Source organism: Crocodylus siamensis, chromosome 1, assembly GCF_052110815.1.
Source record: "Crocodylus siamensis isolate JL-2025a chromosome 1, ASM5211081v1, whole genome shotgun sequence".
Lineage (NCBI taxonomy): Eukaryota > Metazoa > Chordata > Crocodylia > Crocodylidae > Crocodylus > Crocodylus siamensis.
The window spans coordinates 60,959,564-60,987,403 of NC_143395.1; the positions used below are offsets into that span (position 1 = coordinate 60,959,564).

Genomic DNA, 27,840 nt, shown 5'->3' on the forward strand with positions numbered 1-27,840 from the left:
ATATGACTTAATTAATCCCAAACCTCTGCTTGTTCTTTTGGGTTATGCTGTTGGTTGAACTCAAAGCAAACCTGAGTATCGGGGAATGTTCACTATGGTATTCTCTGCTCCTTTTGCTTTCTCTCCAAGAATACCTGAATGTTTTAGAGCAGGGGTGTCAAACTCATCCATCCCCATGGGCTGGATGAGCCACGTGGAGCCAGTTTGTGAGTTGGAACTGAAGCGCGGGGTTGTCATTTAGCCTGCCGGACTGGAAATTTGGCTCCTGGAGCCATGCCAGCCTGTTCTCTGTACCACCAGATTGCAGTTCACTTTGATCACTTCCCTGTGAACCAGATGATGTGTGGCTCCTTGATGTGGCTCCTTTCCTGTGAGCCAGATGATGTGGCTCCCCATGGTTCATATCTTTGACATCCTGCTCTAGAAATTCAGGCTGTTCCTGAATACTCTGCAGAGCCATTATCCTCAGAGGAGGTCTTCAGTTCAGCAAAAACCCTAGTGCCTACGTTCTATGAGCAAATAGGGAAAGAAGGGATCATGAACAAAAGGGAAGTTTAGCTGTGGTCAGGATATGGCTGATGTGGAAATGATTGTGGTTTGCAGCATTTTGAGTTGCCAAAAATCTGGCTTTATTGAAAGCAGGTGCCCAACCTTGAGAGACTTAAAATTCAACTCTTCTGGGCTGGCTTGAGCATTCATAGCTGTCCCAAGTGGATTTTATATTTAAGTCTTTCTGAGGAATTCTATATAATTTTTCTGAAATTGATTTCAGAGAGACAGCTGTTTTTCATTTACATAGAGGGCTATGCAGTCCAAATGTAGAATGACTGTAGAAAAATCTTTTCTGAAACCTATCTCAGATGGTGGAAATTATAATTTTTTCTTTAGTGTTTAACAAAGATAGGGATATGAGTGAGTGTTTGCAGGCGGAAGTTCAGTCTACACAAGATAAGTAAGGTAAGGGATATAATTGGAGGGTATGACATAGTATTAGTATCAGCTGTTGAAAGCTTTATTTTCAGTTAATTTTCAGATGAGCTGATAATATGGGGAATGATTTTGGATCAATCACAAATCACTTGTGTATTCCCAGATATTTTAAGGTGCTGTTTTTATTTTGCATTTGATAAAGTACTTCCATTTTTTCCTGGGCATGGATTTTTAATCTTCATCATTAATTATACGAAACAGCTCTTTCAAGATGTTAAACTAAAGCTGGCCTAGAATGACTTTCTGCTTGCTTATGGTACCTGTAAGAGGAATAAATTACTTGAAACCCAGGATAGGTGCCTTTCTTCCATGTGCAGTTCTAAGTGTTGACATTGATCTGTAAAGCAGTACAAGGCTTGTCCTTGGCTGTCGGAATAAGTGCTTATCCTCTTGTGCAGCTGCTGCATTTCAGGTGATTGGAACCAATGATAGGTATTCTTGGGCATAACCAAGTATTAAGTATGGGTTGGGTACAACTTAATAGTCCCTCATTTAAATGTTTGGTGATTCTGTGCAGATTTTCTGTCACCTGGGAGCTCTTGTGGTTCTGCATGTGCTCTATTGGAGCCAGAGTTTCTAGTGTAAGGGAGGTATGTGTTGATTGTGCAAATTGCTGTGTATTGCATTTGGTAGAATGACTACAGAAATAGATTGCCATGTATTTTTAAAACAAAGTAAACAAATGAGTTCCTGCATTAACTTCTCTGAACGTAAGGAGTGACAGGGCAGTAGGGTGTGTTGGGTGAGGAAACTAGGATTAGTAATTGTACAGTGTTATATTTGTAACACAAATAGGTGTGGACAATTAAAAGTTACCTCCCAGAAAGACTAAGAGTTTGATTCAGGTGGAGAGTGATTCTAGTTCTTAAAGAAGCATTTATCACACTGGTCTTTTGGTTCAACAGTAAAAATACATGCCGTGTTAGAAAACACAAGCAGACCAAACTAACTAATGTGAGGGTAAACTGTGTTCTCAATAGGGACAAGGCCAGTAATGTTTTAAAATGTTTTACCTGGTTCCACCTCCTTGGAAGACTGATGTAATTCTTGTTGCTCTTTAGTTCCTGCCTTTTCAAGTTCAGGTGATAGAGCATGACTCACCTATTCTTACCCAAGCTTTCTTGTTTTGGCATAGTAAGGCAGTTGCCTTTTGCGTTTAAACCTTACCTTTTTATTATTTGCTCTTTGAATTCAACTTTGACCCTCTCAGATCCCTTTTTATGACTTGCTATATGTCATTTATTGCCTTCATCCTGGCTAGAGTTCCAAATTCTGAAGTATTTCTGTTACATTTGAGCAATATCTCAGACTGTAGCATATTTGCCATCTCAGCTCTCCTTTTGCTGAGAGGTAGTCATGTCTTCTGAGATGCTGCAATTTTTTTTACAAAGTACCATCCATGACACTGACTAGCTAGCTAACTAGGTGTTCTTTTTAATTTAAATGTTAGACTCCTAGGCCACATCCAGATGAGTGCAGCCATGCGGTATGTGGCACTGCAGATGTCTGAGGTGCCGCATACTGCATGTTCAGCTGTTCTCCGCTGCAGGGGAGCAGCACAGGGTTTTTGTTTTTTGGCTGGTTTTTTTTTCCTGACCCTTGGACATCCAGGGGTCAAAAAGACTTGCACAAATAAAAAAGTGGAGCTGTGCATGTGGGGACAGTGTGTGCTGTTCAAAACTGGAGCTTGACTGGGCAGAGCGACTTTCTGGCTGCCAGCCAGGATCTGGGCAGCAGGATCACTTCTGCTGCAGCCCTAGGAGGCCCCCAGGACCCCAAGAAAGGTTGCTAGGGCCAGCCCCAGCCTTCTCTACCATACCCAGGGTATCCTGCCGTGTGCCAGGGGACACATGGCATAGGCATTCCCCAGGCACAGCTAGTGGCAGCACAGGGTGTGCCACTACTAGTTGTCCCCAGGGAACCAAACATCCATGCTCCTGTAGATGCAGCCCTACTGTCTAGATTTGTTGAAGGTTAGTGTTACTACTGAATTTACTTGATTCCAAGATGAGATTTCTAACCCCATTTAATGTTGGGGGGGGAAGGGGGGAGAAGCCTGTCCTCTTGGAACTGAGTTCGAGGTGGCGGAGAGGCAGGCACCTACTGTGGCTCTCTGGCTCTAACTGTGGGTTGGGGCTGGCTTCCTGCCCCTCCAGTGCCTCTGCATCCCCTGCCTCTCCCCCTACATATTCTTCACCCTGTTTTGTTTAGCTTTTTTACGTTTTACTGAAAGAGAATAATAGTAAGGTTTAAAGGTGTAAATACTAGGGCTGTGTGAAGCTTCGGTCGCTGATTCAATTTGGAGGCAGTTTGGCTTGATTCAACGGCCGAATCTCCGAATCCAAATTAAATCAGGAGACCCATTAATCTTTCCAAATTGAATCGGAAGCCTCTAATTCAGTTCAGAGGGTTTCAACAATTCAGCCATAGACACAGCTTTATATGTGGGTTTTTTTTTTCTATGTACCTCGAGGTACCAGGTGCAGCTTGTGAATGCTGAGATGCTGTGGCGGATGGAGCGTCCCACAGGTTCCCCCACACGTTTGGTGATAGATGTGGAAGTGGACCAGAAGCCACCGGCTCAGTGACTGGTGCCTCCAAGGGGGCCACTTGGGGTCCCCCCGTGGCCAATTGCTGAGCTGGGGAAGCGTGGAGGTGGGGTCCCCCGCACACTTGGCGGTGGATCTGGAAGTGGACTGGAAATGCTTCTAGTCCACTTGTTGGTCTGCTGCCAAGCTCCCTGTGCTCCTGTAGGATGCTCCACCTGCCCCAGCATCTTAGCGTTCACGAGCTGTGCCTGGTACCTTGAGGTACTAGAAAAAACGTATAAAGCTGTCTCTGGCTGAATCGCTGATTCTCCAAATCAGAAGTGAATCTTCAGGTTTAAATTTGGCTGAATCAAATTGGGACAGTGAACTGAATCACAGTTCCCTGAATCAAGCCGAATCCAAATCTAATTCTGCCTGTTTCGCACACTTCGTAGTAAATACAAAGTATACAGATGCTTAATGCAAGGAATGCAGCTTTCATTAAACAGTTCATTCTGGCAGCCTGCTTCAGCAAACTTCAATTGCATGGAAAATCCTTCCCTCTTGTCATGAGTAGCAATTCCAGTTATATTTAGGAAAAACGAGTCATTGTCTTTTGGTGACGTTTGACATTCCTAATCAAATGTAACAACAGTTTTCAGCAAGGTTTGGCTGCATTTTCTTTTAGAAGATCTAAATACTATAGATGCTAAGAACTGAATCACTTCTGTTGACATCAAAAGATGACTTGCCTCAGTTAATCATTTAGATTTAAATAACTGTTTAAAAATTCTCTATCAAAATATGCTCTGTATGCTTTAACTTTTTTGATTCTAAAAACACATCACAAATGCACTAGTGGAGTTTACTATATCCACTACCAGTAAGCCAGGCAGAATGTAGAATTCTGTTTCCCATGACAAAACTTCATATATCCTTTAAAACTTCTTCCTGTCCCCCCACTTTCACATACTACCCTGAGGTGGTACAGAAAAGAAAGGGAAGATGATAAGTATAGCATTATCCTGAATGGTAACACTGGTAAGTGAACAAAAAATTGCTCCAAGTCATCTTTCAGGCTTGTAAACAAATTTGTCCTGGCCTACATCTTAGACTTTGTTTTTTTTTGTCATTGCAGTTTTTCATTCTGTCAGTCATGCTGTTTTGTACAGTCCACCTCTTTACCTCTCTCATCACTGCTGTTCTTTCAGTTCTGACCATGTAATGGTGGTTACTTGGGCAACTGGTAATAGAAGACCTTTTTGCTCGCTCAAGAACCTTCTTAACACACTTCTTTCATGATGTTCACAAGTTTGGATTGCAGGCATCTGCATTTCTTGGTTTGTTTGCTGCTTTATTTGTTTTTTAACATAAGCCCTGCAACTTGACAGCTGCTCCATTCTTCAGTTTTCTCTGTGCAGCTCTCTTCATTCATTTATTCCTTCTTTCTGTCTTTTCTTTTTAATTTTTTTTATAAGTATCAGATTTTTCTTGGGACTGACACATTTTTATATATATTTTTTCTCTTATAAATTCTGAAGGTCTTTGGCAGCAAATGTCAATCTATTTGTTTTTAAAAAAGAACTATTAAAATGTGTGTGTGTGTACTCTTATACCTCTGAAACGTTTAGTGGCTTTTATCGTCTTAATTTTTCTGTTTCTTAGAATGGCTGCGTTTTCCTTGTTGTGTCAAAGACCTTCACACACACAAGTGGAAATTGTCTTACTGAGAGGAAAAAAACCCCAACCCTGTGCATTTAACATCAAATGAACTTTACACACATATGCTTGGAACCTGAAGATAAACTGTGTTCTCTTTTTGTTTATCAGTATTGTAGCAAGTAGGTGCCATCGTGTTTGGATTTTAGGGGAATGTTTAATTTGAAGTAAAATTGTTTTCTTAAAACAAGATGCACAGAATTTTCTTACTGTTGTTAGATTTAGTAAAGCCTAGATATATCTGAAAAACTTGAATAATCATTTTGGCTTTATACTACAGGATAAAGTAGTGTTTTAAAACATCTACTTTTGATGTATATATGACCAAGCTTTGATCCTTCCTGATTTCCAGAGACCATTCTCTGTGTGTAATGAAACAGCAAACTACTTCCCATCCTTGTATTTAGATCTGCTTTTTTCTTCTGACAGTTGTAGCCTAATTATGAAGTGTTTCAGTGCAGAAGACAGTGATGTCTTGCACTAATGAACTGTGAGCTTTGTTTGAAACTCATTAAACTTGGGTCATAATATTTGATGCAACTTAATTAAAATTTTCTCATTTGTTTTGAGCATGCAAGGATTGATTGATAAATGTTTGATAACATAGAACTATAATAAATTAGGGCTTGAAAGGACCTCAAGAGGCCATCTAGTCCACCCTCACAACTTAAGGCAGGATCATTCCTGTCTGTACCAGCCTAGGCAAGTATTGTCTTAACTTCCAAGAAGGGTAACCCCACAGCCATTCTAGGTAACCTATCCTAATATTTAACCACCCTCATAGATAGAAAGTTTTTCTTGATATAGAACCTAAATTTCCCTTGTTACAGTTTTTGGACTGTTACTTCTTGTCTTGTCCCCAGTGCCCACAGAGAATAAAAGTTTGTTGCTATCCTCCTTTTAGTCACTCTTTCTGTATTCCGTGACTGTTAATAGATCCCTCTGGGATAAGTAATAAGTAATCCCAGTTTTTCCTACCTTTTTTTTCCCCTTAAATCTTGTTCCTCAGGCCTCTAGTTAGTTTTGCTGCTGTCTGCTGGGCTCTTTCTAATTTGCCCATGTTCGTCTTAAAGTACAATGCACCAGAATGGATGCAGTACTCCTGGTACTTTGTGAAACTAGTTTCACTTAATGAAACTTATTAAGAGCATAAATAAGGTGGTTGTTAGATGACTAACAACAAAGGAATAACTTTGAAAGCGTTTTAGCAATTCAGTGACTAATTGTTCAGCACAGAAAAAAATTATTGGTGTGTGACCGTAAAAAGTGCAAGAGGGTTTTGTAGTATCTTTTATTGGACCAACTGTACAGGGCCTGGACCATCTCTGTTGCTACAACAACACTCCAGTATTTTCATTAAAAATATTGTCAACAACACATTCTAAGTGTGAACAAACCCAGTTTGGGCTTACACCCAGAAATGAAAGCTTGGAATTGTTCTGTGTAACTGAAATATAATGACAATTTAAATTTTCAGTACTGTTTCACAGAATGTTGTTTAAAAAGATGCTTGTCTCAAACCATCTCTTATTTGCAGACCTGCCAAAAACTTCCACCTGACCTAATTTAGCTGTATCAAGCTCTAACTTTCCACTCTTCCCTTCTAATAACTTTTATAACTCAGATAGGTACTATAGAAAGTTCTTCAGTAACTTATATTGAAAGCAAGTTATAACATGTCATTGGCTTTAATAACCAATGAAATGTCATGGGGAATACTGTTATGTTTAAGTTCATCACTGTTGTATTGAAATTGATTTTTTTCTTTTTTTTTAATTCAACATGCCTGAAGCTGTTGGCAAGAATTCAGGCCTTGGATTTAGTTAAATAATGAACAAGGGTGGAAAAAAGAGGAACTTAACTGACTGACATTTATTACTATTTATTATCCTATTTTCCCCATTTTAGCATAACTTGCAGTGTCAGGTTCCTTTTCCAAACCACTGGAATGTGCTAATCATTCTTACAAATTGCAGAATTTTAGAAAATCTTAATAACCTGTGTGTAAGGTGGGTTGTTTTTCAGCAGAACCTAAACCATGTAATTATCACTTTGCTCTGTTCAATCACTACTTCATATATGCCTGCTGGTTTGTCTCTTTTGGATGCTATCATTGTGATGGGATACCATCTGTTCTTCAATGCAGTCAGACCAGTTTTATTTTTCAGCTGGTTTAATTAGCAATCAGTACAGTGCCTTGCTATAGTAAACTGATAGTTCATAGATCGCTTCACACATGAGTGTCTACCTCAGGCTTGTGTTAACCAGGTTAGTAACTGTAACAGTCTGTTTTGCAGTTTTCTATCAGCTGGGCAGAGCAATTGCTGAGAGAATTAAAGAAATCAGGAGTGAGTTTAAAATGCGACATTTTTATTTTTAGAGTCAGTTTTAACTCTTCATGAATGTTATGATTGTATAATGGTAGCGTAAAAATGATGTAGCCATCTCACATGATGGTGTAATAACTTTCACTCGAGAGATTCTTAAATACTTTATATTTAATATATTACAAATATCGATTGACTTTTTATTATTTTAAGATCAGTTTAATTAAATCTTTGGATGGAAGTGGTAGACTGTACTGAAAATACTGTTACTTTTCAAGTGACTATTTTTACCTAAAGGGACTGTTTTTCCCCCTATGTCTTGTACCTCTCAAAATAATTACGTCGTTCACTGATGGCCACTGGTAGTTAGCAGGAATTAGTGATTGTATCAAAACAAATGTGTAAAATGAAAATGTTATTCCATATTTGTTTGGTGTCATGTTATCTTTGCCTGTTTTGGTGCGATTTGGTTTTCAAACCAAAAACAGTGTGTTCCGAGATTAAAGAGGATAATTGAAAAGGTATTTAATTTTCCTGTGCCTCTTATTTTAAAAAGGTCTTCAGAAAGGGCAGGCATGCTAAGGTATACCTTTCATCACCTGGGATTTTGCTTTTAGTTTGAGCTCTGCTACTGTATGTATAATATGCTTTGCAATGCTTGCAAAGGAAACACCATCATTAGCAAAAGGGTGAAACTGACTGTATATTATGTATGTCAAATACATAAAATAAATTGAAAAAGGATGTGTGTGGGAAAATCATTGGTATCCTAATAATCACTAGTACTAGTCCTAATAATTCTATAGGCAACTCAGAACAAAACAATAGCAGAGACCAGTTTTTAAACAGGAAATATCATTTTGACTACAATGTTCCTTCTTAAATATAGGCTTTCCTTCCTTGTGTATGTTGAATACAACTTCCATGTTTCCAGATTTATAGTCTGAACAATAAAAGTTTTATTAACAATAAAAAGGTATCCTGTACTGCGGTACAAGCTAGAAAAATACAAATTGATATCTAGACTCTGAATAGATGCAGGCGTATTGGAAGAGTCCAAGATGGCATAAAACTAAATTTTGACATTATCCTGTTCCTTAAGACAGAAGAAACTTTTAATAACTGCACTCATAATTAGATCAAATATTCATCACCCAAATGACAGATGAATAACACCTTATGTGGAGTCTTTCTGTCACTTCACAAACTCTCAAGTATTTGTGAGTTTGATTTTCATGGTGGCTGAGCTCACCTTTCTCTCAAATATAATGGAGTTTTTTATAGAGGATTTGTGACCTCAGAGAACTTTCTTGAACTTTAAATGACTAGTGAGGCATGACGCCTTCAGAGTATATGAAAGGGCAAAAGTGAATAAACATGAAATCAAAGACTGGCAATTCTAATTTGAGGGACTGGATTTAAAATTGAAGCAAAACCAATTCAGTAGAAGCCTAACTTTTTATGTACAAATCCTGGCAGTAAGAGAGGCTAATTTCAGGATGGTATGGATGTGCAACATGGTTACATCTGGATTGCTGGCAGTGTTCCTCGTAACAAAATGCTTTTCTTTGGTTTTAGTGGTTGTATGACATATCGTTTAAATCTCAGCCTAAGCAAGCATTTTACAAGAAAATGATAGGCTTTTGAAAAAGGAGGTCTGACTGTGCCCCAAAATAAACTTAAAATTTTTAGCAACTGCTTTCATGACAACAGTTGCACTCTGAGGTCAAGAGCAACTATGGTCTATCTGATCAGATTGCAGAATTGGGAGGGAAAAAATTGTGGCCAAGAGCCAAGTCTGAGTGAATGCAAATGTTGTTCTAAAGGGTTTTACTGTATGTTGCTGACACCACATGACCAGGATAATCGGGTATTGTTAACTTCATGGAATGCAGTTGAAGCATTCGAGTAAACATAAACTTTTCTGAAGCTGTGTAAGATACAGGAGACTTAGACCCTCATCATGGGGAGAAAAATAGTGTGAAGTTTCTCTTATGTTAAGTACATTCTTAAAAGGTATGCTGACAATTTCCATTTTTTTTTTTATTTTTTACTCCAGAGCCGTTCCCTTACACACATTTTAGGACTGTCAGATTTTTAGAGATGATGTAATCCTTTTGAGATTACATGTTTCTAATCTTTTCAAAACATTCTCTAATGCTAGTTTTTCAGGGGTAAAATCATTTTAAATTGCAGTTCTGCTTTCAGGAATGACTATGTATAAACAGGACCAACTTACTCAGCAGTTTTTTTCCTGTGTGTATTCAGCCAGAACTGCTGAAGTAGAACAGTTTGAAAAATACTGCTACTTTCACTGTGATCAGCCATGCAGAAGCACCACAGAAATCAGCGAGAGAGATTTTGCTTTTGCGTGCCAGAATTGCACCAGACATAACCAAGAGATCAACTTTTTTCTTAGTAGAGTTATCTCATTATATTAGAATCCAGATAGAACGTGGCTTGGCTTTCAGATTCTAAGTCTAGTTTTTCAGCTCTGGCTGTTAGAAATATTCACTTTTTTCCCCTCAGGGTGGAAAATCACTTCATTTTTTTGCATGTGAGCTGAACAATTTTAACACAAAATGAATGGTAAAAAGTAAAATAGCCTGATTTCCAAACTTATTTCAGAATTTAACTGCACTTTAAAAATGTCTGGCCATCATCTTAACATTTGTTTTTGGAGTTGCTTGTTTTAAGATCTGTAACAAAAGACAACGTTTTTTTACAGGACAGTTATTTCTACTGGAGGTAAAGGTAAATATCAAGGTTGTGAACATTTGCACACCAATTCCAGTATATAGCTGGCTTTTGTTCCAGCCTTTCTATGTTCCTGGGAGGAGGCTAGAAGAGGGCCTACCCTAATGCATGACATTTTCGACCAGACTGTGGGAGTTGTCAGGAATTCCTGAAAAATTCTTTTCAGGTACTAGGGTCCACAGTGAGCCTTTCACTGATATGTCAGGGTTTTTTGTTTTTTTTTTCAATCCTTTTGTGGTATAACTCTCACACCCACAGAGGGTGATCTTACAAAGTATGTGCTAGAGAAACCCTGAGGAGAAATAACCGCTGAATAAGAAGAGTGCTTTTGTAATTTGCCTTGACGGGGGAACAGATAAAAGGGACCTAAGGCAGGGTAAGGAAGAAAAAATGCTTGGGGTAGACTAGACTATGCAATTGCATTGGGTTTGTGCATGGGAGACAGATAAAGTATGAACGTAACTAGCGTAATTAGAGCATCATAACTTTGTATGTATGTTAATTCCCTTTTCTGTCTACTCTGTATCTCCAGTTGGTTGGGGAAGGGTCTCCTGTTTTTTATGCCTGTTTTGCACATTTTGAGCAGTACTGTAATAACTGACAGGCATAGTTAGCCTATATGTCTTCTAGATGTAGAAACCAGAAAACCTGACTTCTGCAAAATGACATAAAACTTTCTTTACTTCTTGGTCCTTAAAAACACTTAGAATTGCAAAAGTTGAGTATAATTAAAAACGAAAATATTGCTCTTCTATAATAGTTGTCTGTGCAGATTGATTGTTTCTAAGACATTTAAAAAGGGGATATTGCAGTAATTAAACTGATTGGGTTTAGAACTGAGTAACACTTGAAAAGAATATAGTCCTTTGCTCAGCCAGGTGCGGATTAAGATTCATTGGGACCACCCCTGCCTCGTGCCTTGACCCGTAGTTGTGGGCTCAATCCCTAGCTGGCTCAGCGGGAGCAGAGGCCAGAGTGGGATGCACTGCCCCCTCCAGGCATGGGGCAGGAGCTATGGCTACCCCTGCCTGCAGGTCTGCACTGTAGCCAGAGCCTGGGACCAGTTGCCTAGGAACCCTTGCAACATTGCCCTGTGGCCAGGCGGTGCTAGAGGTACAGAACTGCTTGGCGTGTGCACCATAGACCGAGCTATGGTGGCAGCCTCTTTCCCTGCTGTGGCTCAGTCTGGTTGCAGTGGTGCCCGGCAAACATGCAGGATTGTGGCTGGGCTGGGCCAGGATCTGGCTGCACTGGGGCTACAGAGTCCTGACTACACTGTGCCTGGTTCTGGTCCCTGTTGCCTCCGGTACCAGCTGCTTCCAAGGCTTTGGTGTGGTCGCACCCTGTGCCCCACCTGTACCTGGCAGCTGCAGGATGCTGTGTCATACGTGCCTAGTCTGGCCTGGCTGCCAGTTTAATTTGCACTGGGCTGCCCCTGCCTGCCCCCCCCCCCCCCCCCCCCGGCATCTGGGGGCTCTTGTTTGGCAGGGGCCCATTGGCCCAGGCCCAGCTGGCCCATGTGTTAATCTACCTATGCCTTGAGTTCTTGAAGGAAAGCACTGCAAAAGCAGTTCACCCAGAAGTTTTCCTCTTTATACAGAAACCAAATAATTGACACCTGTCACTGAATATTACAGTCATTATACTGTAGTTCCACTGGCCCATGGGCTTGGGAAAGGTAAAATTTGGGAAATTATTCCTCTCTTTAGAAGAAACTTTTGTACCCTTTTAGGCTTCTCTTAATATGAAGTGTTGCCAGTTTAATCTTTCTTGACTTGCAACAAGGATATACATCATAGGTATAAAGATTTTTAGAAACCTGAGAATAGGAGAGGTGACAAAATATCTCTTGAACATGTGAATGGAGTTTGCCTGCTTGTCAGATTCTTTGAAGTCAAAATATCTGCCTTGTAGCACATATAGCTCAAATATTATAAGAACCCAATTTTAGCATATTTAAATTATGGGATTGTGCCTATTTTGCCAGTATAAGGACTTTCTAAATACCTATTTTAATTCAATGGGTGTTGCATTTAATAAAGGTCAGAGTTCTCTGTTAAAAAAGGTGTAGTTGTAACTACTTAATAGTGGAAATCAGACTTTTTAATAAACATGTAAAATAAAGATGATTAAGCAAAATAAAGTTTGCATATATATATAATATCTCTTTTTTTTCTAACAGGAAGTAGCTGATAGTTCCCAGCCATGGAGGATGGAAAACCTGTTTGGGCTCCACACCCAACTGATGGGTTTCAGATGGGCACAATTGTGGATATTGGCCCTGACACCTTAACTATTGAACCTTTAAACCAGAAGGGAAAGGTGAGTTTCTCAAAGTGATTTAGATCATAAGAAATTCTTTTTCTTGTAGGCTAGAACTACATTGCACATAGTGTATATAGAGTACAATACTGGGAGTTGCTTAAATTCTTAGCTTTATCTCTAACTTGCTGTTTAAACTAAGTGAATTTCTCTAGTTCAGCATACTCTTACTGACTTCCAGTATGAAGGAACATACAGTTCTTGTCAGAAAGGTGAGAGGTAATTATGAGAGAGATACCAAATTTTGAACCTGCACAGTTGAAGATCAGAAAAGTTAAAAAGCTAGTAGGATGCAAGTCTTTTCTTCTTCCAGTTTAGCAAGACCTGAATGCTAAGAAAGAAAAATAAAGCCTGTGAAAAAACATTCACTATAGAGATGCTGACAGAAAATTGATAGTTGAAAAATAAGAATCATGGTGAAAGGAAACTCACTTTTTAAGTTAAAAAATTGTAACTAGTTGAATCTCATTTTATCTTATCTTTTTAAATAGCTTAAAAGGTGGCAGTGGTCTCAAATCATAGTAAGTTCCTTGGGTTACATCTTTGCTATGGGCCCTTCACCCTTCATGCCTTTTATCCTGTCTTCAATACTAAGTTGGATTCTTTATCTTGATCTGTTCTAACTTGAGTATGTTTAAACTGCTTGGGTTGCCATGGCATCTTTCATATCCGGTAACCCTAAAGCAAAGATAGATTTTTTTTTTTTTTTTGGATTGGTGACAGTGCATACTTTGACCTTTAATCTCCATGACTCTGTTTTCTTAGTTTGGACAAGACGTTGGGGTTTTTTGTTGGTACTATTTTGTGGGAGATACTTTTTTTTTTTTCCTTTACTGTCTGAAATACAGTGGGCAGCTGTGTACTAATTTGTTTAGGTTTGGACATTTTCTGATTGCTAAAGATATGTGCCATTTTCAAGAGTTCATCCACGTTATAACTGAATTTACACAAATGTAGAAACTCCTTATTTGCCTAACCAACTTGTGCATGGTGACAATTGTAGGGAGTTCTTAATAACAGATCAGGAGGTGGAAGAACAGATCTTCCTGAATTTAACTGTTGCGTATTTCTCTTCTGGGGGACCTGGGTTTATGGTTTGTGAAGAAACTTGAATAGGAAGCTAGTGATCTTTCCTCCAAAATAAAGTTTTCTGTTTGTTTTTTGTTAAGATCCTCAGATCAGTGCTTTATAAGGCTTCAGCTGGGAAGCAGAACCAGATCTTTTGGGGAGCAATGTACTGAATGTTCTGAAACTGTGCTTAGTGCATCTGTAACTGACCTAAGCCAGTTGTGCAGAAGTGCCGGCCCACTCATGTGATCCAACGCGTGAGAATTTGTCATCCAGTCCATGAGGCTTCCCACAAGTCTAGAAATTTTGTAGTGGAAGAGCGATGGCAGTATTAATTGCTGTGGCTTCCAAAACCACAGCAGTATAACACTGCCACTGCTTCCGTGCCTCCAAAATCCCAGGCCCATGGAGTCCCATGGGCCAGATGACAGCTTTGCATGCTGGATCACACTGGTGGGTGGGATCTCTTGTGGTTCAATCCAGTGGGAGGGGTTGCTTCATAGCTGGATCCAGCATGGAGCTCTGCTGGCACACCAGATTGCACCCACGAGCCACTGCTGCACACCAACACCATGGTGGATCCAGCCTGTGGACTGACCCTACCCACAGGATCTAGCATATGGGGCTATATGTTTGAGCACTGTTGATCTAAAAGAACTCTAGCTGTATATCCTTTCTCATGCACCTTCAGTAAGGGCAATAGAGGTTTTTCCTGTCAAACTCAAAAGCCTGGAGAGGTACTGGCTGTCCTTTCCAGCTGCTGTAGCAGATCACTATGTCCTGATACTAAGATTATTGTTCTGAGTCTCTGTTGCAGTTTGACTCTGGACTTTTCTCTTGAAAACAGGCAAAGAAGATTTTAAATATCTTTTCACATAGGTAAATGGTGCAGTTATCCTTGGCTTCAAATGCCCAGACCAGTCATAGAAAACTAGGGTTGGACGGGACCTCATAAGGTCATCTAGTCCAACCCCCTACTCAAAGCAGGACTGTCCTAAATTCTGTTATCCTAGCCTAGACTTTGTTTAGCAGAGCCTTAAAAACCTCTAAGTCTGCAGATTCCACAACTTCTCTGAGTAACCTGTTCCAGTGCTTTACTGTCCTTCTAGGCAGAGAATTTTTCCTAATATCTAGACTTCCCTTGCTGCATCCTGAGACCATTGCTTCTTGCTCTGTCGTGCCACCACTGAGAACAGTTTAGCTCCATCCTCTTCAAAAAAACCTTTCAGGTAGTTGAAGAGTACTATTAAATTCCCTCTTACTTACTCTGGAGAAGAGAAGACTAAGTCAATTCCCTCAGCCTCCCTTCATAGATCAGTGCCCCAGCCTTCTAACCATTTTTGTTGCTCTCCACTGGACTGTCTCCAATTTATCCACATCCTTTCTGTAGTGAGGGGCCCGAAACTGGACACAGTATTCCAGGTGTGTCTCACCAGTGCTGAATAAAGGGGTAGAATCAGTGCCTTCAGTCTGCTGGCAACACTTCTACTAATGCAGCCCATTATGTTGTTAGCTTTCTTTGCAACAAGGGCATGGTGTTGGCTCATATTCAGCTTATCGTCCACTGTAACCTCCATGTCCTTTTCTGCAGAGTTGCTGCTCAGCCAGTCATTCCCTAGCCTCTACCTGTGCATGAGATTGTTCTGTCCTAAGTGGAGGACTTGTCCTTATTGAAATTTATGAGATTTCTTTTGGTCGAATCCTCCAATTTATCTAGGTCACTCTGAATCCTAGCCATACCCTCCAGCATATCTACTCCATGACCCAGCTTGGTGTCATCCACAAACTTGTTAAAGTTGTACTGCATCCCATATTCTAGGTAATTGATGAAGGTATTGATGAAAACTGGGCCCAGGACCAACTCCACTTGACACCGGATGCCAACTAGACATTGAGCAATTGACTACTGCCCTCTAACCAGGATGCAGCCAGTTTTCCATCCTCCTTAATGTCCATTCATCCAACCTGTACTTCCTGAGCTTGCTTGTGAGAATGTTGTGGGAGACCATATCAAAAGCCTTGCAAAAGTCAAGGTATATCCACTTCCACAGAAGGCAGTCAGCTTGTTCAGGCATGACTTGTCCTTGGTGAATCCATGCCATCTGTTCCCGGTCATCATCTTTTCTTCCAAGTGCTTAGAAATAGGTTCCTTGATGACCTGTTCCATGATTTTTCAGGGAGTGAAGTGGGGCTGACTGGTCTGTAGTTCCCTGGATCCTCCTCCTTCCCTTTCTTGAAGATGGGCACTATATATTTGCCCTTTTTCAGTTATATGGGACCTCTCCCAATTTGCTATGAGTTTTCAAAGATAATGGCCAGAAGATCTGCAGTCAAATTGGCCAGCTCCCTCAGCACCCTTGAGTACATTATATCTGGACCTATGGACTTGTACATGTCCAACTTTTCTGAATAGTCCCTAACCTGTTCTTTCACCATTGTCAGCTGCTCATCTTCTCCCCAAACTATGCTGCCAGATGCAGTCATCTATTAGCTGAACTTACCTGTGAAGACTGAGGTAAAAAGGCATCAAGTACTTCACCCTTTTTCCATATCTTCTGTAATTAGATTACCTTCCCCATTCAGTAAGGGATCTGCATTTTTCCTGACCTTCCTCTTATTACTAACATACTTTTAGAAACCTTTCTTGTTACCCTTTACATCTCTTGTTAGTCATGATACCAGTTGTGCTTTGGCATTCCTGACTTCATCCCTTCATGCCTGAGTGATGTTTATTCTCCTCCCTTGTAGTTTAAGTTTCTACTTCTTGTACGCTTCCTTCTTGGGTGGTAGTTCACTGAAAAGTTCTCTGCTGAGCCAAGATGGTCTTCTGCCATACTTGTTAATCTTCCTGAGCATTGGCATGGTTCATTCCTGTGCCGTCAGTAAGGTGTCTTTTAAAGTACAACCAGGTCTCCTGGATGCTCTTCTTCTCCCTCAGACTGGCCTCCCAGGAGATCCTGCTCATCATTTCCATGGGTAAGTCAAAATCTGCTTTTTGGAAGTGCTGGGGCCTTATTCTGCTGCTCTACTTCCTTCCTTTCTTCAGAATCCTGAATCTTACACTGACTTTTGCCCAAGTTGCCATCTATTTCTACATTCCCCACCAGTTCATCTCTGTTTGAGCAGCAGGTCAGGAAGAGCATGACCCATAGTTGGCCTCTCCAATACTTGCACAAGGAAGTTGCACTCTCCAGAAACTCCCTGGATTGCTGCACACTGCTGTATTGTCTTCCCAGCAGATGTCAGATTGGTTGAAGTTCCCCATGAGAACCAGGGCGACTTCTGTTGACTGTTTGAAGAAAACCTCATCTACCTTATCCTCCTCAACTGACAGTTAGGGATTTATCTAAGTTGCGGGGAGCAAATGAGATATTTGTGGGCTGCACATGGAGCCGCTTCCTTGCTCCTTGTGCAGTGAGCCTGTCCCTTATTGCTGATTTGGCCAAAGGGCCCTACTAGCCCCACCCTTGCTGCTGATTGGCAGAGGGATATCATGGCTCCACCTCTCACTACTATTTCGTAGTTTTTGATATGATAGTTTTTCAATCTTCTGGGAAAAGAAGCTGTCCAACTAGGAGCCTAATCAGTATAACATTGGGCATTTCTGTCAGCAGAAGAAACCCCATGGCAAGACTAGCCTTAAAATGAATACTTGGATGAAATGATTACTGCTCTTATGTGTCTCTAAATGAATATTGCCAAACAGGACTTTATTTTACTGTCTAGTATAAAAGCCATAGTTCAGTTACCCTGTTAAAACCAGTGAAACACAGCTTTGAATCCTTGGGTTTCATTGTGGGTGTGTAAGTGTGCCCAGATGAAAAGGTCCAAGTTTCTGTAGTATAATACAGGTTTCCCTCAATTTATGCAGGTTCTTTACATGTGAATTCGCTCTTATGCAATGAGCATATTTAGACCCATAATTCATTATATGCAAGGTAAATTCGCTTTTATTCGCTCAGCATAGACGCCCCCCTGCCCAAGCAGGTAAGTCCGTTGGGGGAGTGGAAAGGGCCATGGCCCCACTCACTGCAGCCCCAGGAGCAGCCGGCACTAGCTGCCTGCAGCTGCTGGGCTGCTCCGTGATGTCCCCCCCGTCCCTTTGTGCCTGTCTCCGCCTGTCCCCACTCACTTTAGCTCCTGAGCTGTGCAGGCAGGTGGTGTCAGCCGCTCCTGGGACTGCCCTAGGCTGGGGTGAGTGTGGCCAAATGGAGCCCCGGGCAGTGCCGGACATGGCACTCGCCCCAGTCCCTGCTGCAGTGGCCCTGAGAGCTGCCAGTGCCAGCTGCCTGCAGCCTCTGGGCTGCACCATGCTCCGCCTGTCCCCACTTACCTCTGCTCCTGGGCTGCACATGCCCTGGTACAGGCAGCTGGCATCAGCCACTCCCAGGGCTGCTGCAGCAGGAGCTAGGGTGAGTGGGGACAGGCAGAGCCCTGCGGCGTTTGGGGCATAGTGCAGCCCAGCGGCTACAGGCAGCTGGTGTTGGCCACTCCCGGGGCTGTTGCAGCAGGGACTGGAGTGAGTGCTGTGCCCTGTGCTACCCGGGACTCCACTATTTCTTGAATTTACTTTAAAGAATGACTCCTGCAAGTACTCTATCTTGAACTGAAAGTGTATGTTACTGAGTCTTGTTAGATACAGTCCTTGGATTTTTAACACAATCTGTAGTTTTAAGTAAGTAGATCAAAATTATCCTGGTTTTGGAAGGTATCTCAGCTGGAAGGAACTACAGGAGACTGTTCATGATTGACAGGTCTGGTTACGTGAGGAAGCTAAAGTATCCATTTGAACAGATCAGTGAACTTTATTACTCAAAGGAAGTTTTTTAGGTATGTATACACTTCCTGGTATAAAATAACTGTGTACCTTCCTTCTTAACATTTGCAGTAGTAACTATTAGAGACCCAGAAATGTTGAAGGTAGAGAGGAAGGCACTACAATTTCTAATAACTCATGACTGGGTAAATTACATTCTTTCATTTTTAAATGGAGGTTGCTAGAACTACTTCTGTTAGACTATAGATTTCATTAAATACGGTCCCGTGCCAGGGTATTCAGATTATCATTTAAAACTTTTGTCTGTTGACTTTTATTTCACCTTTCTGTATTGGTTTTCAAGACTAAAGGTTAGTTAAGGCATCTTAATGTATTATAATTCTCTCTCTCACTCTCAACTTTGCAAGCTGTTCAGAGCCTGAATAAAATCTCATACAACATGATTGTGATATCCCACATTTATGACAATAATCTCTGCATCTCTATGAGCAGTTATTTATCTGCTCACAGATAGTTAGATTATCAAGGATTTGAAATGCATGCTATTTCACAAAGATTAAAAGAAGTCTGCTTCGTTGTTCACTTCCAGCAGTCTTCTGTCCTCTGAAAAGATTGCTATTCTGGTGATGACCACTCTTTTTATTGAGTAAACCATTATGGGTCAGAGCCACAAAAGTATGTAGGTGGCTAATTCCAATTAATTTCAATAGGTGTTAAGTGCTTAGAAGCTTGTGGATCTAGGCTTTTGTTTTTGAGTGACTTGCTCACCTATAAATAGAAAGTATTTTATCCTCACTGTACCAGATGCTTCTCGGACAGATGAGGACTTGCAGGGCTTAGTATGATAGATGGCTCTGTGTCATTAATAGTTTTGGTACAGGTTGAATACTTAATATATTTTTTTAAATGCTAGGCAAACAGCTACATTGTGCTTAAGAATCTGTTAAGCTTACATATTTTAGCGTGTCACTAACTTCCTTTGTGGGAGTCATTTAGCTTGTTTCAAAAGATTTTTTTTTTTTTTGCCTTTTGCATTTAAACTATTAATTAAAGACCCTCATTTTCTGAACATTATTATAAATATTTGGTTTGCTCAGATTGATAGCTTCTAAGAGTTCTTTATTCCTAGAGAGGCAGTTTAATTTACATATGTATTTCTGGCATGCCATACAAAAAAATCCCCCGTATTTCCTAGAGAGAGGTAAAGCAATTGAGCCCTTTCTGCTTGCCCAGGAAGATCGGAACATCTAGAATGTGAAGTTTAAAATTCTTTTTTGTAAGCAAGCGGTTATAAGAACATAAGAATTGCCCTTTACTGGGTCAGACCATAGGTCCATCTTGCCCAGTATCCTGTGTCACATGGGCAGAGGGTAGATGCTTAAAGGAAGAGTGAACTGCTGGGTATGACCAGTTGTTTTTCTCCACTGTTCCCCTCTCACTTGCAGCCTCTAGCATTTAAGGTCTAGAAAGTTCTGATTTAGAGGCTGTACCCCTAAATCCTGTGTTCAATAGCTATTGATGCCCCTTTCCTCCAAGAATTTGTCCAGTCCCTTTTTGAATCTGGATAAACTGTCAACTTTCACAACACCAGGTGGCAATAAGTTCTACACTTCAATTACATGCTATGTGAAAAAAACCTTCCATTTGGATCATATGATGTTTGCAATCTCCACATAATTTTGTGCTGTTTGGTGAATTGCAGTGAAAAAGAGCAAGGGGCATCTATACATAGTTGAGTTTGGGAGTGTAAGGAAAGGATAGTTACAATATTGGATTACATGACAGAAAGAAGATCCGAGTCATACAGAAAGGTATCTTTTTACCCATCTAGTTCCTATGGAGACCATTTAAGTTTCTTGCCCCATTTAATGTTAAAAAGCTGATTTCTGAACAAGGTCACTATGAGAGCTCTCTGGTATCTCATATGAAGAATAATTGCTTAATTTCTTTAAGTGCATTTTGTCCTAGTAATTGTCATGAAAAGAAACATTTTGACCAAGGCAAGAAAAAACACAAAGGGCTCCAAAATAAGCACTACCCCTTTAAAAGGGATAATAGGACAAAAAGAGTTCTTTGGGAAAAGTATTTAATTGTGTGGCCATGATAGCTTGCTCATCTTTCTACTTCAATTATTCATCCATAGTATCTGGCAGCATTCAGGCACGTACTTTTCACTTGGTAAACAATCATCTGGAAAATAGTGTAATGTGGTTATGAGCATGACACACCAGTTATATTCCTTAATAGGAAACTAGGCATATGTTTTATACTGAGTCTAAAATCCAGGTGTTAGGATTTTTATCTAGAAGTTAAGTATTTGTTCCCTTTTATATTACTTACTTGAATTCCATTTTTAAAATATTAAATCCACATACTGTAAGAGAGAGGTTAGCCTGGAGAGCTCCAGAAAGGCATGCAGTATGATATAATTCCTATGGCTGCACACATTTCTAGTTGCTCAGTTTCTAGAAACCAATTTACAAGTATTCCTAGAAAAATTTAAAACAAAAATACCATCCAGTCAAAAAGGGCTGTGATACAATGCTGAGTTGTAGTTAATTTTTATTAAAGGTAATTAAAGAAAGGGTCTTTACTGAGGGCACTCTTGTGAACTAATCCTGGATAAATTAGAGGAGGCAAAAAGGAAATATAATAATTTTTGTGGCATAGAACATTCACCTTTTCCCCTGAAATCAGCTGCTGGAATATAGGGCACATGTTTTAAGCAAATGAATACAGGAATATCTTGAGCTTCTGGTGGGGGTAAGAAAATAACGCTGTACCTGCTGTATATGGTGCAGCATAGTGAGCAAGCAGGGCTCCCTAGCTGTTGGCTGTGACCAGTAGGAATCCTGCATGCCATAAGTGGCAGAAAGCCGACACTAATGTGGCTAAATACGGGGCAGCGGGTAGGGCTGCAAGACGGTCTACCCATGGACTCCAGGTAGCTGCAGTAGGGGTGGGGAGGGGCATGCATGCTGTGGCAAAGGAGGGAGTGTAGGGCTGGAACTGGGGCAGGGGCAGCAGGTGCTGCACAGCTGGGGTGGGGCATGGGATGGACCTGCCTTGTCCGGGGGGCACAGCTACTGCTGCTGCTATGCACATCCCAGGAGGGCACGGGGGGCATGTGCTTCTGGATCTGTGCTTGGGGTGAGGGTGGGCTGCCACTGTGGGCTGGGGCCTGGGACAGCACTGGGCTCTTCCTGGTGGGGGCTGGGCTAGGTTGCACTTGAGGCAGGCAGTGGCAGCACTGGGAGGAGGGCTACGGATTTGTCGTAGCCCCCTAACCCCCTTTCCCAATGCCACAACCGCCTGCCCTGAGTGCAGCATGACCCAACCCCACTCACCTCAACTCCTGCTCCTGCCTGTGCCCCACACCCTCCCTCACTGCTTCTCAGCTTGAGATGAAAGGTCAGGTAGTTTGGCTCAGCCAGCAGCACTTGTGGCATCCTGTGGGGTAAACAAAGCAGCCACAATGTTTGGTTCATCCCCTTCTTGATTTGCCTGTGTTTTGCCTGGGAAAATACTATACCATAACCCTATTTTCAGGAAAAGATCTTTTTTCTTCTTTTTCCCCTTCAAAAACAAGGCATGTATCTTATTTATGGATGTTTGTATGTGAGAAAATACAGTAACATCCAACTATAACAAACAGTATTATTTGGGGATCTCTAAAATGCCAAAACCAAGCAGTAAGAACCCTTGGGTTCTGGAGGACCACCTAGTATACTCTGTCTGGTTAAGGACATTTATATCAAATAGATTAGATAGATTTGTTCAGGAGGTCTATTCAAACCAGAATCTGACTATTATGAAGACAGGGTGTACTGTTGTGACAGAAACCTTTTAATGGGAGACGAAAAGTGGGGAAAAGTGTAGCAGGACTATAAGAACATGATCCATGAGGCATCTCATACACCAGGGTTAGGGATAGAAATTGCACATAAACTGGTTTAAGTGATCAAAAGCTGGTTTAAGCCCATAACAGGAGTTCAGTGTACATAACCAGTTTCAGCCATTTTGAAAGCAGTTTTAAGATAAACTGGTTAGGTGTAGTATCAGACTTAACTGATTTAGGTCAAACTGGTATATGGAACTCCTGTTGTAGATCCCCTTCCAGGGAGTGTTGTGCAGGACCTCAGGTAGTACTGTATTAGGATGTAGTTTCATAGTTTCATAGTAGCTAGAGTCGGAAGGGACCTAGGTAGATCATCTAGTCCGACCCCCTGCCTTAGCAGGAAAGAGCACCGGGGTCAGATGACCCCGGCAAGGTGCTCATCTAACTTCCTTTTAAAAATCCCCAGGCTAGGAGCCTGCACCACTTCCCCTGGAAGCTGGTTCCAGGCCCTAGCCACCCTGACTGTGAAGTAGCGCCTCCTAATATCTAATCTAAACTTACCCTCCGCCAGTTTGTGACCGTTATTCCTGGTCACTCCTGGCAGTGCACGGGGGAACAGGGACTCCCCCAATACCTGCTGATCCCCCCTGACCAGTTTGTAGCAGGCCACAAGGTCCCCCCTTAGCCTTCTCTTGTGGAGGCTAAACAGGTTCAGGTCCCGTAGCCTCTCCTCATAAGGCCTGCCCTGCTGACCCCTGATCATACGAGTGGCCCTCCTCTGAACTCTTTCCATATTGTCCACGTCCCTCTTGAAGTGTGGCGCCCAGAACTGGACGCAGTACTCCAGCTGCGGCCTGACCAGTGCCGCATAGAGGGGGAGGATCACCTCCCTGGACCTGCTCGAGATGCATCTGTGGATGCATGATAGGGTACGATTGGCCTTCTTGACTGCCTCCCCACACTGCCGGCCCATGTTCATCGTGGAGTCAATGACGACTCCAAGATCCTTTTCCGCCTCCGTGCTGGCAAGAGGAGAGTTCCCCAACCTGTAAGTGTGGTGCCGGTTCTTCCTCCCCATGTGCAACACCTTGCACTTATCAGTGTTAAACCCCATCCTATTCTCATCCGCCCACCGTTGCAACCTGTCAAGGTCAGCTTGTAGCCTATTGCATCCTTCTAGTGCACCCACATCCCCCCACATCTTAGTGTCATCAGCAAACTTGAACAGGGTGCTTTCTACCCCCTCATCCAAGTCACTGATGAAGATGTTGAACAGTGCAGGCCCGAGGACCGAGCCCTGCGGAACCCCACTGCCCACATCCTTCCAGGTCGAGAAGAACCCATCCACTACCACCCTCTGGGTGCGGCCCTCCAACCAGTTGGCGACCCATTTGACCGTGTGGGCATCGACACCACAGTCTCTCAGCTTTTTGATGAGGACAGGGTGAGAGACAGTGTCGAAAGCCTTCCGGAAGTCCAAAAAGACTACATCCACAGCAACCCCTGCGTCTAATGATTTGGTGACCTGATCGTAAAAGGCCACCAGGTTGGTCTGACAAGACCTGCCACTGATGAACCCATGTTGGTTGCCCCTGAGCATGCATTCCCCCGCAAGGCCCTCCTGGATGTGTGCCAGGATAATTTTTTCAAAGAGCTTACCCGGGATTGAGGTCAGACTAACTGGCCTGTAATTTCCCGGGTCCTCTTTTTTTCCCTTTTTGAAGATAGGGACCACATTGGCCCTCTTCCAGTCCTCCGGCACCTCGCCAGAGCACCACGAGTGCTCATAGAGCCGTGCCAGGGGTCCCGCAATGACCTCAGCCAGTTCCTGTAGAACCCTAGGGTGAAGATCGTCCGGACCAGCGGACTTGAACACGTCCAGCTTCTCCAGAAGTACCCTAACTAACTCCTCGCTAACCCTTGGCCCAGGCGTGTCTCTCTCGGGGCCCAAGGGGGGCCCAGCAGGGAGGTGGCTGAACTGGTCCCTACTTAGGAAGACAGAGGCAAAGAAATCGTTAAATATGTTAGCTTTGTCATCTGGTGTGATGACTAAGTTGCCCATCGTGTCCTGCAGGGGCCCCACATTACCCGGGACCCTCTTTTTACCCCCTATGTATTTGAAGAAGGACTTCTTATTGTCCTTAATCCGGGAAGCTAGTCCTATCTCCAACTCTGCCTTGGCCCTCCTGACTGCCCCCCTACATCCTCGGGCGACTATAACATAGTCCTTCTTGGCGATGACCCCATCTCTCCATTGGGTATATGCCTCCCTTTTAGCAAGGAGACATTCCCGGATGCTCTTAGTGAGCCATGGGGGTTTATGTGCCCTCCTGCTCCCTTTGACCCTTGTTGGGATTACCTCCCTTTGGGCATGGAGGATCGTCTCCTTAAGGAGCAACCACTCACCTTCGACATCTGATTCCCTTCCCCTCTGGGTCCTCAGCGCTTCCCCAACTATCCTCCTTAGCTTGTTGAAGTCAGCCCTCCTAAAGTCTAGGGCTGTTGCCTTGCTGCAGCCCTTTGCCACCTTACGCTGGATGGTGAATTCCAGCAAGCGATGATCACTGTCTCCCAGGTGGCCCATCACCCGCAGCCCCCTCACCAGGTCATCACCCGTGGCCAGCACTAGGTCCAACAAGGCGTCTCCCCTGGTGGGACTGTGCACCTCCTGGGTTAGATGGAGGTCCTGCAGTCTGGCTAAGAACCGACGTGAGCGATCAGACTTGGCTGACTGCTCCTCCCAGCAGATGTCTGGGAAGTTTAGGTCCCCCATGATGACCACATCCTTAGCCCTCACTGCCTCTGTAAGCTGACCTAAGAATTCCAGGTCGAGCTCTTCTCCCTGGTTGGGAGGTCTATAATAGACTCCCACCGTTAAGTCTCTCTCCCCTGGACTGCCTTTTACTCTAACCCAGAGCACCTCAGAGTGCCCCCCCTCTACCCCCATGCTAATTAACGAGGAAGTATATTCCTCCTTGATGTAGAGTGCTACTCCTCCACCTTTCCTTCCTATCCTGTCCTTCCTGTATAGCCTATAGCCCTTGACACTCACCGCCCAGTCATGCGATGAGTCCCACCACGTTTCTGTGATCCCTACTATGTCAGGGCTGGTGACAGCTAGGAGGAGGGCGAGTTCCTCCTGCTTCTTCCCCATACTTCGAGCATTCGTGTAGAGGCATTTGAGGCCTTCAGCGGTTGTGCCCACTGACCCCCTAGTCACAGCAATGCCCCGTCCCCTATCGCTTACCTGTTTCTCCGTTTTGACCATTGGTCTGGGCTCGCTGGCTGTTGCTGGGCCTGGTATCTCATCGTCTCCTCCGCCCTCATCTTCCCCCTCCCCCGACGAGCCTAGTTTAAAGCCCGCCGAAGGAGGTTCACCAACCTGGAAGAGAACACACGCTTACCTTTAGGGGAAAGGTGGAGCCCATCCCATCCCAGCATGTCTCTCATCACGATGTGCCGGTCATGGCTGAGGAAGCCAAAGCCCGCCTCGAAGCACCATTCCTGTAGCCTCCAGTTGGTCTCCGCAATGCACATCTCGTGACGTCTGCCGCGTCCGCTCACTGGCAGGATGGAAGAGAAGACCGCCTGTGCGCCCATCTCCCTCAGCACGCCTCCCAGAGCATGGTAGTCCTCCATCAGGCGATCAGGGGCTCTCCTGGCCGCATCGTTAGTACCCACATGGACAAGGACCATGGGGTAATAATCGGAGGGCTGGATGATGGACTGGAGCATCCCCTTCACATCCTGAATCTTCGCTCCGGGCAGGCAGTATACCTCACGTGCTGAGGGATCCTGGCGACAGATGGGGCCCTCCGTACCTCTCAGGATGGAGTCACCAATCACGATGACGCGACGCTTCCTCCTCTTAGGCCTCTTGACTCCCGCCGCCCGCACAGGACATTGTGTGCACAAAGTCTCCTCCCTGGAATCTTCCACTGCTCCCTCCTCCTCCAGGGCTGCCAGGACCTCATATCTGTTCTCCAGATGGACAGGAGGAACTGGTGCCGCAACATGGTTAATAGCTCTGGCGCGGGAGACTGTCTGCCACTCAGCGGTGGAGGGCTCATCCCGGTCTGCCCTCTCCTCTGTTGTATCACCCTGCAGAGAAAGAAAATACCTATGTTATGTAGTATAAGCCAGTGTTTTGCAACCCATGGTATGTGTACCCCTGGAGTACACGAGACACAGGCAGGGAGTATGGGGGTGCCGCGTTTTGAGTTTGGCCTGCCTCCCTGCCCGGCGGGTTGGAGGTGTCTTTGCTTGTTCGGGCCGGAAGTTCTGGTCACCGCCACTTCCGGTGTGCCAGGGCTTTCACTAGTTCTCGAGGGAACGGGGAGGGGAGCCCTGACGCAGGCTGCTTTGCCCTGGGCTGTGGTCCACGAGGAAAAAGCGAGACTCGATTTGCAGTGGTGAAACTGAAAGTGCCACTGTAGGACTTCAGGTTTTGCTTTTGCTGTGTTGATCAGCAGGTGGTATGCAAGGTACCAAAGGTTGAGAACGGCTGATGTAAGCTATGTTACGTTGTGTTGCGCTGAAGTAAGAGGGAATAGCTTTCTATACTTCCCATGGACTGTCATAGAAAAGTTGTTTGCTTAGTGAAATGTTTTAATAAAAACTTTTTAAATAGATAATCATGCTTAAAATGTAATTACTTACATTTTTTTTGCTTGTCTTGCCATTTTAGATCAAGTAGACTAATACTGTGTTACAATTCCCTTTTTCACATTGAAATTATCTCTGAAACAGCATGGCAACTGTAACATTTAATTGAATGAGCAGAAACCTTGTACTAGAGAGAGCTACATTTCTCTGGCAAACACAATCTATGTTGGCTGTATCCACTCAGATACATGTCTAAACAAAAGTGTGTAATGTTTAAAAACACAATAGCATGTCTGTACCTTGTGGATGTTCTAACACATCTGTTATTGCATGTTTCTCTTTCCTTTTTTAAACAATATTAATTACGATTTCTGGCGTATGAGGGAGACAAGTTCACTTTTGTTATAAATTTGCCCCAGTGGGTGATGAACAGTTGATAAATGGGTTTCTTGTGCAACTCAAGTACTGGGATTAAAGAAGTACTTGTTCTTCTATAGACGTTGTGTGTGTGTGTGTGTGTGTGTGTGTGTGTGTGTGTGTATAATATCAAGCTACAGTGTTTTGGAGATGTTGTTATATGTGTAGCTAATGGACTGTCTTTAAATGGGAATTAATTTAAATAGGTTAGGGCAGCTGCATCATAAGTTGTGAGATGTGACTTTAAGCCCTGGGGCTTCCACTGACTTTCTGTAACTCTGAGCATGGCATATGCTCTATCTGAGTCTGTTTCCTTTTTAGTAAAAGTTTACTCACTGTTTTCTTGTATTGCCCATCCCTGTAATATCCAAATGGGGATACTATTTACTTTGGTTTTGGGTTCTGTGGATGGCATCTGTGGAAAAAAAGTGTTAAGTAATATTACTTATATATTTTAAACTACAAATTACAATGAAAATGTAGCTTGCTCTG

At 43.0% G+C, this 27,840-nt stretch overlaps 2 protein-coding genes across 3 annotated transcripts in view; one reads left to right on the plus strand and one right to left on the minus strand.

The window, feature by feature from the left end:
• The window catches only part of MYO6 (myosin VI), a 176,261-nt gene that overhangs the window by 24,603 nt on the left and 123,818 nt on the right, over nt 1-27,840 (plus strand). For both annotated transcript variants that reach the window (XM_090035228.1, XM_090035237.1), the window contains exon 2: nt 12,504-12,643. In XM_090035228.1, the coding sequence (XP_089891354.1) occupies nt 12,527-12,643 (117 nt within the window). In that variant the 5' untranslated portion in view covers nt 12,504-12,526. The remainder of the gene's footprint in view (nt 1-12,503; nt 12,644-27,840) is intronic.
• Nucleotides 12,811-26,301, minus strand: LOC149872839 (uncharacterized). Its single transcript, XM_090031325.1, has 3 exons — nt 26,148-26,301; nt 24,316-25,889; nt 12,811-12,893 (listed from the first exon to the last, which is right to left on the minus strand). The coding sequence occupies exons 2-3, from the start codon at nt 25,592-25,594 to the stop codon at nt 12,811-12,813; spliced, it is 1,362 nt and encodes a 453-aa protein (XP_089887451.1). The 5' UTR covers nt 25,595-25,889; nt 26,148-26,301.